Genomic DNA, 12,794 nt, shown 5'->3' with positions numbered 1-12,794 from the left:
TTTTTGCTTTTTAAAGGCATCTTTGGTTAGCCCGCGTCCGGACACCACTGATTCTACACACTTTGGATGGAAGTTTCAAGATTCCCACGGTCGTTTGTGATGTTTTAGTCCTGTCGTTGTTGCAGCCGAGCTACTAAGTGACCATTCAGCTCGGCACCGTGCAGGCGCCCCTCCAACAGGTCCAGGTTTTAAGGATATCCCTGATTCAGTTACCTGTGCTGAAGCAGAGATCCTGAAAACCTGACCTGTTTGGGGGGGGGGGGGGGGTTCTTGAGGACTTGAGTTGAGAACACCTGAGTTAGGGAGTCTTTGTCCTTATGTGCTCATTAGAACAACCTGACATTGTTAATATGTTAACCTTTTCACTACCAGAGGGGCCAAGATTTCAGGAGGCCACATCAATAAACATGAGTCATATAGGCATTTCATTCTCTTCATTGGGTGGAACTTACCTGTTTGTTTAGGGGTCATTATTACTTTTAGTACAAGTTAAAGAAGAAATTATGCAAAAAATAAATAAATATATACAGTATATATATTCACACTGTTTTAAAATTCACATATGTGGATTCTAGCAATACATTTCAGGCAGTTTAAAGGTGCAATGTGTGAGGCTTGTATTATATATATTTCTTTCTTTTTAACTTATTTGAATGACAGAACTAACCATATTTGATGAGATTTTATTTCGAGAGACCTATACAAGAATTGGTGTCGGGGAGAAACAATATGGCTGCTGCCAGCCTCACTCTGGCATCCAATAGAAAGCATTGTCATCAATGTGAGAACATTACTATTACTAGTGATCCTGCAGCCACTTTGTCTTTGCAAGTACGGAAGAAGAAAAAATGAAATGTCTCAGCAGCAACCGAGGTGGTCCCAGAGCTGAGATTCTGCTTCGAAACACCCCTGGTTCAAATATGTTATAAATTGTGATATTTGGGGAAATTGCTGCTTTTAAGAAATACTATTTTATGCTTTTGTATGTAAAATGTTGCTAATGGCTTCTCTTTTGGAACAGGGCTTAAGTAGAGATAGATTAGATGCATAGAAAGCATATTAGCCTACTCCTCATACAGTAGCTCACCAAAAGAGGCTGTGGATTCCTTTGTTGTATGGTCACTTGATTAAGCAGACTATTGCCATATAATCTGCTTCAATTATTGCCATGTAGTCTCGTAATTATTATTTTTTCCTCCTATATATGGAATGGCAAAAAATCTATAACTTCTGTTTCGAAAATGGAGGATGAGATCCTTGAAAAGAGAAGGAAAATGTAAAAAGATAAATTGCCGTAAACGACACGAGAACAGTCATCATCATAAAAGAAGCAATAGTAAGCTATATTAATTCACCATGCAAATAAGGTTGAGAATTGGTTTAGCAATAAGCATGAAGTGTAAACGTTTTTCTAAGCGAGTCCCATATGTTTGCCACTAGTTTCTTCGATTTGTATTTGTAACCATGTATTATTTGTCTTAACTCTGTGCCCAGGACATACTTGAAAACGAGAGGTAACTCTCAATGTATTACTTCCTGGTAAAATATTTTATAAATAAATAAATGATTAGAGCTAGGATAAAACTTGGGCTTACTAATGGTTTTATTTACGCCCAATAAGTGGAGGAACATTTTTGGCATGATATGTAGGAATTGCTGCCTCCCATGATGTCCTTCAGTAAATCCTCGCCTGACTCCTATTAATGGTCCATTTAACCATTCCCCACATGAGTTGTTTACACAAGCAGAGCTTTTCTACGTTGATACTCATATGTTCAGAGTGACTACAAGCATCATTTATTTCCAAAAACGACCGGTTTAAAACCCGATTTTGTAATTCCACCCAGTGCACCAAACTATGAAAAGGCATCTTGATTTTCATGACAAATTAATTGTCTTGTACAGTTAAAAATATAAGCTGGCAATGGCATGAAAAAATGATCTGATCTATTTCTTATTTACGGAACTAGTTTTTCTCCTAGTTTTCGCTTCAATTTAGAATCGAATCATTTCACCAATGTATTCCACTTGGTTAATTTCCTGAACCATTTCCTCTCCTCTCCTTGATGACGCCTACTATTTATCTTGTTGTCTTTGCCTGGTTTATGCTATGCTGTCATTTTCTCCTGATCTTTTGCCCTCTGTGTACCCGAATCCTCCAATGATGATCACTATGGCTCATGCAGAGGTTCTTTACATAGAAATGATGTTCCCGTGTTTGTCCTGTAAAGCAAAGATTATGTGGCACAGGAAATAATAAATCCAACCACTGATACTTATACTGGTGCTCTCATCAGGCGAAGAGCCGCTGCTCTCCGTTTCATTGCTTCCAGAAAAGGAGTATTGAGGCACTTCGGGTGCCGTTCCTTGACATGCGCTGCATAGACAGCCGAAACGTCGGTTCACCCTTTGGCTACAATACATTTTTTTTTTTTTGTGTGCAAAATCTGAAGTGCCTCAATACTCCTTTTCTGGAACCGTATTTGTCCTGACATGGGAACAGACAGTGACATTTCCTTATAAACATGTAATATAAAAAGAACAGTTTGACTCAAAGGAGATCACTACATTACATTACATACCTAATGTGTATTATGTACAGTCCCAACTCCATATTAGTTTCAGCAGAATTGAAGAGAAGTTGAGCACATGGCATCTTATCTGCTCTTTATAATGTCTGCTAAACCAGCCTCCATGAAAACTGCAGTAGAAGATTCCCTTTATTTAATATTTTTCTAAGGGTATCTTGTTCATGTCTTTATATACTAGTGCTTATCTCTTACATATCTGCAGGCGCGGAATTATTACAAATACATACTTCCATCTCTCAGCTGGGAAATTGCATTGCTTAATTATACATCACCTCTTATATTTCCAGTGAAAAATCACTCTTGACAACACAATAATAACCAGTTAGGCTGCGTCCATAGACGGACAGTCAGCGCTGAGCCGTGCGGATGCTCTGCGATGAGCACTGTCATCCTCAATGAGGATGACTTGAGAGGGGGCTCCCGCGAGCGTCCGCAGGCGTGCTGAGGCGCAGGGATTTTTAGCTGACAGCAGAACCTGTTTATGAGCGCGCTGTCGGCTGAAAACCTCCAATCAGAGCGAAGCAGCGTTGACGTCTGCGCTTCGCTGGCTATTGGCCCAGTGACGTCAGTGCCCGCCTCCCGATCGCGCATGCTGGCTCGTCTGCTAGTTCATGCAATCGCTCTTGATTGCGCAGACGAGCCTCTGCGTCAGCGTGGAGGAGCGCTGACTGCTAAACTATGGACGCAGCCTTAGGAGCACAAGCTGAGGCTCTTCATAAACTGCAATAGTGTCGATCTGGGCACTATCGCAACATGAAACTATGATTGGGGTAAATAGGAGTTTCCGTACATAATCCATGCTATCGCAGTTTAATAAATAACCCCCACTGTCTAAGACAGGGGTCTCCAAACTCGGTCCTCAAGGGCCGCCAACACGCCGGCTTTTATGGATATCCCTGTTTCAGCACAGGTGCCTCAGTCAAAGACTGATTAACTATTGGAAAAAATTCAAGTTATGCGGACAGGGTTTGTGCAATAACAGTGATAGCAGAGATTTAGGATAGAAGAATGTAGATATATTTTATTTAATTTTCTCTCACAACTTGAAATACTGCACAACTCCATATTAAATAATATGCTGAAATGAACACAAGCTGAAATATAAAAAGTATTTTCTACTCCTTGATTCATTCAAGCAAACCTAAGACACCACACAACTAATTCTGCAGGCGATAACTAATCTGTGCAAGACCTTGTCTTCCTTATTTTATTAGGGCACAAGTAAGTTGTTGTTACAACCAAGAGACAAATTCAGAATGGCCATAAATAACAGGGGAAATATTATAATTTGTTGCATGGATGTAAGAACATCCTCTACATTCAGCATGCAGCCAACAGATTAGTAAATGTTCGATTATTTATTTATAAAATATTTTACCAGGAAGTAATACATTGAGAGTTACCTCTCGTTTTCAAGTATGTCCTGGGCACAGAGTAAAACAAATAATACATGGTTACAAATACAGTTACATAAATGAACAGGGTATACATTATATACAAGACATTGCATGCACAGTTAAAGAAAATATATATTATGGGCGTATGAAACATGGGCGATGGATAATAGTCGTCTCATATAACAGATGCCTGATTTGTGATACCACACATGAGGGCAGTATGCGTGAAGAAGACACCTGTGAGTTTTTGAAAGCTCTGTACACTATAATTTCAACCCTAATGTTGGTCTTCTAAAAGGTATCGCAACCTACAATAAATCTACATTTCTTCAGGATTAATATTGCCCTACTAGAACATTGAATTACTCTGATAACATGGCCATTAAAGACCAGAATATGACTTGTGTATAGGTGCAATGTAACAACCAATGAAATCTACTATCTGGGCACACAGACTGATAGAAATAAATATCATTGTATTATATTTTATACAAAAGGACAAAGCAGCATATTAAAACATACTTAAAAACAAACAAGCAATCCGGAGTGAGGCAATAATCAGTCCTCAATCCTGTAATGTATAAAATACATGAGATGCGCAAAGTTGGAGGTAAAGTGCAATAAGGGTACTGGGGAGTCACTAAAGATTCAACTCGTTATCCAAAGAGGTACCTGGGTACAAACTACATCCCTGATCCCTAGGGCTAAAAAAAATAATGAAAATCAAAAATTGCATCAACCAGTACATTGATCTCAATAGTAACCTACAGGGCACGCACAAAACAAAAGGGTAAAGGGGAGTGTGCATAGTGTCCAAAAGGATACAGAAAAAGGCAAACAGGACAGGCACTCCTATATGCAAAAATGTGACATTTATTGACTCAATGTTTCGGTCCCTATTGGGACCTTTCTCAAGAGCAAATAGATAAGTGACAAGCAAACCCAGATATACCCTACCCCTCACCCTGTGTGATACCCAGATATACCCTACCCCTCACCCTGTGCGATACCCAGATATACCCTACCCCTCACCCTGTGCGATACCCAGATATACCCGACCCCTCACCCTGTGCGATACCCAGATATACCCGACCCCTCACCCTGTGCGATACCCAGATATACCCGACCCCTCACCCTGTGCGATACCCAGATATACCCTACCCCTCACCCTTTGCGATACCCAGATATACCCTACCCCTCACCCTGTGCGATACCCAGATATACCCTACCCCTCACCCCGTGTGATACCCAGATATACCCTACCCCTCACCCCGTGTGATACCCAGATATACCCTACCCTTCACCCCGTGTGATGCCCAGATATACCCTACCCCTCACCCTGTGTGATGCCCAGATATACCCTACCCCTCACCCTGTGTGATGCCCAGATATACCCTACCCCTCACCCTGTGTGATGCCCAGATATACCCTACCCCTCACCCTGTGTGATGCCCAGATATACCCTACCCCTCACCCTGTGTGATGCCCAGATATACCCTACCCCTCACCCTGTGTGATGCCCAGATATACCCTACCCCTCACCCTGTGTGATGCCCAGATATACCCTACCCCTCACCCTGTGGGATGCCCAGATATACCCTACCCCTCACCCTGTGCGATGCCCAGATATACCCTACCCCTCACCCTGTGCGATGCCCAGATATACCCTACCCCTCACCCTGTGCGATGCCCAGATATACCCTACCCCTCACCCTGTGCGATGCCCAGATATACCCTACCCCTCACCCTGTGCGATGCCCAGATATACCCTACCCCTCACCCTGTGCGATGCCCAGATATACCCTACCCCTCACCCTGTGCGATGCCCAGATATACCCTACCCCTCACCCTGTGCGAAATAATGTCACAGGAGTGACAGAGCAGAGAGGTTCAGCCTATGGGGATAAATTGTTAAAGCAGCAGTTCAAGCAATAACGTGCGTTCGTGTTTTTTTTAAATCAGTTCTGTACTGTGAGAAAATACTTGTGAATTAAAAAAAAAAAAAGTTTTAAAGACATTTTTAATGTTTCTAATGTAGGAAGCATTTCCAAAGTGACAGCCCCTTCCCCTTCTGATTGGCTCTGGCTCTTGAGCCCCGCCCTCTCTCTAGCAGTGCACCAATTGTATCTAGTAACTGCCCAGTCACACAATATTCCAGGACTACATTGCCCAAAATGCTGTGCAAGAACTGAATTAAATAACCCCGAGCACGCGATCTATTGCAGTCGATTACAGGAGAACGGCTTGATCTGCAGCTTAGCTAATCACTTGTCAGTGTGCAGATTGTATTGATGCACATGTTAAATGGGGGGGAAAAAAACATAAATAATATTCTGTGTGTCTGTGTGTCTGTGTGTCTGTGTGTCTGTGTGTCTGTGTGTCTGTGTGTCTGTGTGTCTGTGTGTCTGTGTGTCTGTGTGTCTGTGTGTCTGTCTGTCTCTGTGTCTGTGTTTTTTTTTTTTTTTTTAAGGGCAGGGAATCCTAAGACAGGGAAGCGCCATTTGTAGTAGACCACAGAAGGTGGTGAAAAAACACATCAGAAACACTTAATAATTTAACGTGTCCAATAAATGTATCAAGTAGTGTAGTAATAATTGTCAACACTACAACCACAGAGGGTCAGAAGTGCAACTGCAATGTAAACAGAACTGCTGGATGTGTCTGCAGGGTACGGGTGCATCCATGATGCCAAAGACCGCGCGGAGGTGTGCGCGCATGTGACGTCACCCGCGTTTAGCGGGAGCGGTTTCTGGACATGCTAGATGTGATGGGGGTGGGTGTATCTGGGGCGTGGCCGTGACATCACGGAGCAAGTTCGCTCTCATTTGGCGAACCGCTAACGTGACCTGGCCGTCGTGCCGCAGAATCAGATTGAACAGATTCTTCTTGCGCTGTCGCACGCGCTGTCCATGGCTGCGATCATTGCCGTAAGGCATTGTGATCGCGTGCGCACGCCTCCACGTGGTCTTCGGCAGCATGGATGCAGCCATACAAACCGGGGCAGGGGTATCAGAACCGGTGGGGGGGGGGGGGGATCAGTAGCAGCAGAGCAACCACAAATCAAATATATGCAGCCCATATAAGCTGGTAATCAGTCTGTCCTTGTTATTGAAGTCTCTGGGATAGCAGGTGTGGGGGGAGTCTCGTCAAATCTCCTGCTTCACAGCCCAGCAGCTAGTCACATTTGTTGCCTGGTTCAATACTGTGATTTTATCAAGAATCACTTGTGAGTGTGCATTTTTAAGGTTACTCCAACTTAGATATTGTTTTCAACTCTAATACACTATGGGGCATGCGCTTCTGTGTTTTTTTGTTATTTATATATTAGATACTGATGGATCAGTAAAGATTCCAGGTGGGCTGATGAGAATGACAAGTAACTAGAAAATGCAAAACAGTCATTTACGTGTATAATACCACTGCCTCCTCTATTGAGCAATGCCAAATCTCAATATTTAGCCATCCGCTTCGTCCCAGAAGTACAAGCACCGCCTCACAACGGGAAAAGGCACCCAACGCGTATTTCGCTTAAGTTTAGTGGCGTTTAATACAATTACCTTGTTTGTGGTAACTTTGAGAGTATTTTGTTCTATACCTCCTATATTTTGTTGTCATAGCTTATTAAGTTGTATACTCCATGCATTCATCCTGTTTTCTGTGAATGTGTACATTTATGGTAACCCGATCCTGGTATCATGAGGGCAAGAAAGAAAAGAGTTGTTTATTTTTAGGAGCATTCAGTTCAGTATGAAGGCATGATTACATTAACAAAAAGATAGAAACAAAAGAACAGGTCCTTGCATTGAGTTATCCACCTCCAAGCAACCAGTGAGTTAATTGTTCATAAAACTCTAATTTTGAAAAATGCTGTAAGAAACTGAGCATCACATATCGAGAGCCAAAGCAAGCTTCCAAGATACAAAATCCAGTTGGATAGTGATTTTGTGTGTGTGTGTGTGTGTGTATGTGTGTGTGTGTGTGTATAGACATAAACACACCGTTTTAAAGTGCACTTTGTTCTGCTGTAACAATTTTCTTTTTCAGCCTTGTGACAGTCACAATACCAGGCTGCCTTGTATTGTGACATAAAATGGAATTGAATTCCTTTTAAAATACACATTTTCAATTCACGTATTAAGCCAGAATATAACAAACAATACAGTGCTAGAAGCAACCATGCCAGTGGGAAAAGGGACGAGGGCAATTCAAAGTGCACCTGTCTGTGTGGATTGTAGACTGTACTACATTAGGAGACGCTTCTTTTAATAACCATAGACACATGACAGCTGTGTTCCTGTAATTATATTTTTATAAAGGCGAACGCTATCCTTTTATGTATCCCTTGAAAATATCAATGTGTTTTATAGATAGTTTGTCAGACAGCAGTTCATATGCAGTTACAATCTATCCATCTTGTCTCTACCGTCCGATGACTGAGGGATACAGAGACATTGCTGGGATTTAAAACTATGACATTGGCTGGATGTTAACCTTTGACCTTCAGGTCACAGCTGGTATTGGTAGTAATGTTGATGCTCAGCTGCCGATCAGGCACGTATTCCCTTCAGCTATTGACCTTCTATTTCAAACTAATACCACTAGTAAAACTTGTTTCCGTAATACACTGCTCTCCATTTGTGACATTAGCAAGGTTCTCACTAAAGCATTTTCTTTCACTGAGTGGTCTATAGAACATAAGTCCTTATCCTCTTTTTGATGCCCATATCCTTTTTAACAAGGGGTCAACTTGAATCCGTACGTACATCCTTCAATTGTGCCAAGAATCCATACCATTTGGTACCATTGATTAACCAAATATGTCCAAGCAATGTGATTAGATTACGATGCATTATACACAGCCAGCCAGATATACATACTGTATTTTGATCTTCATATCTTCACTTAATGAACCCATAAGTATAGTTTAGGCAACAAGCTTAGGAACTAACTTACTAATTACTGCTTATTAGGCACCGTTTAATCCTGATAATTGCTTGTAGCATCCAGTGCCAAGCTGTTAGTGTTTCTATCCATCAATAACAGATATTTCAAAAGCAAATGGATTTTAAATAATGTTTTTTTGTGTTACATACTTTAAATTATATCAGTACCCATGTCCCTCAACTGCCTCAGTACAAAGCACCACAAACACATTTTTGACACAAGATTGGTGCCTTTAAATCTCCATTTTGATTGTGCTTGTGTGCGCTTGTGTACTAGCCTGAAATGTCTCCATGGTTTGTTTTGGCGCACAGAAAAGGCCTTCGCTTGCCGTACAGATGTGAACGGCATGTACTAAAAAAGAATGCTGCTGTGCACCATAAAGAGCAGAAAATGCGTCACAATTGTCTGCCAGGTTCAACTTGGTGTAAACCCTAAAGCATTTGAACCCTTTTGGTGCTCCATGATGTAGCCACTACGTCGTTGGGTCTGCCACTCTGACTACGGCCTCACTGTCAGCTGCTGCATGCGCACCTGGCAGCCTGGTGGCGCGTGCATGTGTGAAAGCCGCGATCTGCAGTCTATGGTTGAGCTGCAGGAGATCGCGACTGGGGGGGGGGGGGTGAGTGTTGCCATGATGTCACGCGGCTGGTTCGCCCTCGTTGGCTGAACCGCCGCCGTGACGTGGCCAGCGCTCCGTCACCACCATAAAAGACAAATCTTGTCTTTACAAAATTTGGTCGCGCATCGCGATCTCTACATGCTCGTGCAGACAGCTACTGGCCCCAGCACCATAGAGGGCGGATCTTGTTTCCGCAGCGTGCGCAGCAGCTAATACTGGGGACGAGGCCTAAGGGCCTTATGAGTAGCTGCGTCTTGATTTTATTTAGCTCGCGTTCAGCGTTCCACAGGATCTGGGAGGCAGGACTCCTCTTCCGTTTCCGTAATCGGGGACGTCACGATCACTTGATCTGAGCTGCGGTCATGTGACCGGGGATGTGGGTGGGCCTGTGGCACTCAAAGGGTTAATAGTGTTGGCGCAGAATGAAGTTGCTATGTATCATCCTAAAAATTAACGTGACTCACCATGAATGTTTCATTATATAGATTAAAACATGTATTATTTCCACAGTATGGCTATTATAAAAAACATTACACTAATAATATTTACTAACACAAGTTATAAATATAAATAAAAAAATACACAGGATTCTGTTTTAATATAAATTGAAATGATTTTGTACGCATCTGAAAATTGGATTTCCACAAACACAAATGTATACGTCATACAGTATGTATGAAGTAAATACGAACATCCAGAGAAGGGGACGGAGCACAGCTGTGAAAAAATGCAGGGGCTGACACCAGTGAAAAGTTAAAAGGTTACATTTTAATGTTGTGGCATGTAGGGAACATGAAAGCAACTCTGACGCGTTTCAGGCTAGCGCCCTTTATCAAAGAGTATACTCTTTGATAAAGGGCGCTAGCCTGAAACTCGTCCGTTGCTTTCATGTTCCCTACATGCCACAACATTAAAATGTAACCTTTTAACTTTTCACTGGTGTCAGCCCCTGCATTTTTTCACAGCTGTGCTCCGTCCCCTTCTCTGGATGTTCGTATTTACTTTCTGTTTGGCGTGATGCACGCACCATGACAAGCTGCCACATGTGAGTACTGGTTTTCCTACATTTATGTGTTATGGAGGAATTGACCCCTACTAGTGTTACTCTAGAGGTTTGTCCAGTTGAGTTCTCTCACTGAGTTATGTTATGTACCTCCACTATTAACTCCTCATATGAGATGCAGATACCCTGGGTCTATCAGTCTCTCTGGGCTTAATTTAGAGCTTTTCCTATATACACTCATACTCATGACTCAAGACTACATTGGAATACATGGTTCCTGTGGACACTGAGCACCGTTATTTAGAACTTGCTTCTATTCTTTCAGTATGTATGAAGTCTACACATACCACTCACATTGTTTGTTTGAAGGTTTTGTATTACTTTTTATCCCAATTTTATTTGGATGCTACATTTGAAAAATATGTTCGTACATAGACTGCGTTGTGCCTAAGGAAATGCTTCTAAAATTTCATTATTAGGAGAATTATTTCAATTAATAGTTTGGTCTTTAACGATTGTTATATCCTAATGAAAGGTTGTACACATGCTAAAAGTCAGCTTACGTCTTCCATGACGGAAGAAGAAAAGGTTGTTTTAAGATGCTGTCTCATTTACTAGTTGCTGTTAAGTTTGATATATAGGAGAGAAATGGAGGACTGGTAGATACCTTTTGATTAGAATCACTATTTCCATTCACTAGTGCATCGCTGAAGTACGCTCTGACTTATGTAGCTTCACTTAATGGATTGTTTTATGTGAAGTACATTGAAGTAGGATGCTGAAAATAATTTTTCATATTTTCTTTTTTTTATTCCTATCTGTAGAATTCCATACGACACAACTTGTCTCTGAATAAGTGCTTTCTGAAAGTGCCTCGATCCAAGGATGACCCTGGAAAGGTAATCAGATGGCATCTGCACACACACATCCCCCGTTCCAAGCTCATCTGGGGAAATGGAGAACGTGTTTCATTGGGGCTGTGGATGGAATATAATTACAATAGAAGTAACACACATTTGTTTACCTTGGGATATTATATTTGTAGCATGCTCTATAATAAAACAGAAGGGTAACTTTAATTACAAAAATGTCCACAGATCATATTGCAGCCCACGTGCATCAATTGATTTCCCCCCTCTTTTTTGTATCTACACATTAGTTGCAACTCTGTCGCAAGAAAACACATCAAAATGAAGATACTTCATTGCATATGACATTTTTTCCAGTGATACTTATTTCACTTGTTGACTTATTAACAGCATGTGAATGACGTGGTTATATAGGAGCGGTCTAGGACATTTGGTTACGGCAATTTTGCCGCGACCACATCACCACTGGCGTTTAGCCGCCACTCACGTCGCCGCAGGGACATGACTCCGCCGGCTGTTTCGCCACCACGGTAAGCCCCTAACCTTACCCCTTACTAAAAACGCCTAATACAAACAACTCCCCTGAACCCTAAAACTCCCCTGAACCCTTCCCTATACCCCAAACCATAACTGCTAAAACCCCTTACATTACCTTATAGGCGAAACAGCCAGCGGCGGAGTGGCCATCGGCGGAGCGGCTACGGGGAAGGCGCTCTCTGCGGCCAAATGCCGGTGCTGACTTGGTCACGACCAAATGTCCAATTCCGATAGTATAGTGCTGCTGTTCTGAGTTTGAGGCTATAAACTTCCCCCAACTTCATCTGGCCGTATTTAGCAACTCATTTTTCTTACCCACTTTTCAATCTGAAGATGTAAATATGAATACAACATCAAGGGCGGCGGCGGCTTTTTGGCTCGTTGAACGTTTCTCAGACAAAGTTCGGAAACTAATTAGAATTCCGGTGACTCATAACTCTGTTTCTTTTTGTTCAGTAATAATATCGCAAACAACAAAGAAGGAATCTTTGTGATTTTCAAAGCTCATACTTCATAACTGAAATGTTTCAATATGTGGGAATTCCCAATTGATACACGACCCTGAAAGCGTACCCGTTTTCCAAATGCCTCGCAAGGTTTTCCTGTCTCACAATTGGTGGGATACCAGGCTGTAGGCAGCATCAGATTTATTAAACGATAGATTTCAGTGGGGCATTTTCTTGAATATATTTGGTGTTCTTTATTGGACCCGTATCACAACATGGAGATGTTGGTGGTGGTTATTTACCAAAGTCTCCTGCTGCAATACTGGGGCAAGATCACCAACAAGTATTGCACTATATTTATCAAGGGGAAATATGCCCATGGCTTTCA

At 42.0% G+C, this 12,794-nt stretch overlaps 1 protein-coding gene across 2 annotated transcripts in view; it reads left to right on the top strand.

Moving 5' to 3' along the window:
* The window catches only part of FOXJ3 (forkhead box J3), a 52,463-nt gene that overhangs the window by 20,852 nt on the left and 18,817 nt on the right, over positions 1-12,794 (top strand). For both annotated transcript variants that reach the window (XM_075605086.1, XM_075605087.1), the window contains exon 4: positions 11,379-11,453. In XM_075605086.1, coding sequence (XP_075461201.1) covers positions 11,379-11,453 — 75 coding nt within the window. The remainder of the gene's footprint in view (positions 1-11,378; positions 11,454-12,794) is intronic.

The sequence above is a fragment of the Ascaphus truei genome, chromosome 6 (assembly GCF_040206685.1).
Source record: "Ascaphus truei isolate aAscTru1 chromosome 6, aAscTru1.hap1, whole genome shotgun sequence".
Classification (NCBI taxonomy): Eukaryota; Metazoa; Chordata; class Amphibia; order Anura; family Ascaphidae; genus Ascaphus; species Ascaphus truei.
The sequence above is the reverse complement of the archived record's forward strand: the minus strand, read 5'-3'. Positions and strand labels throughout refer to the sequence as shown.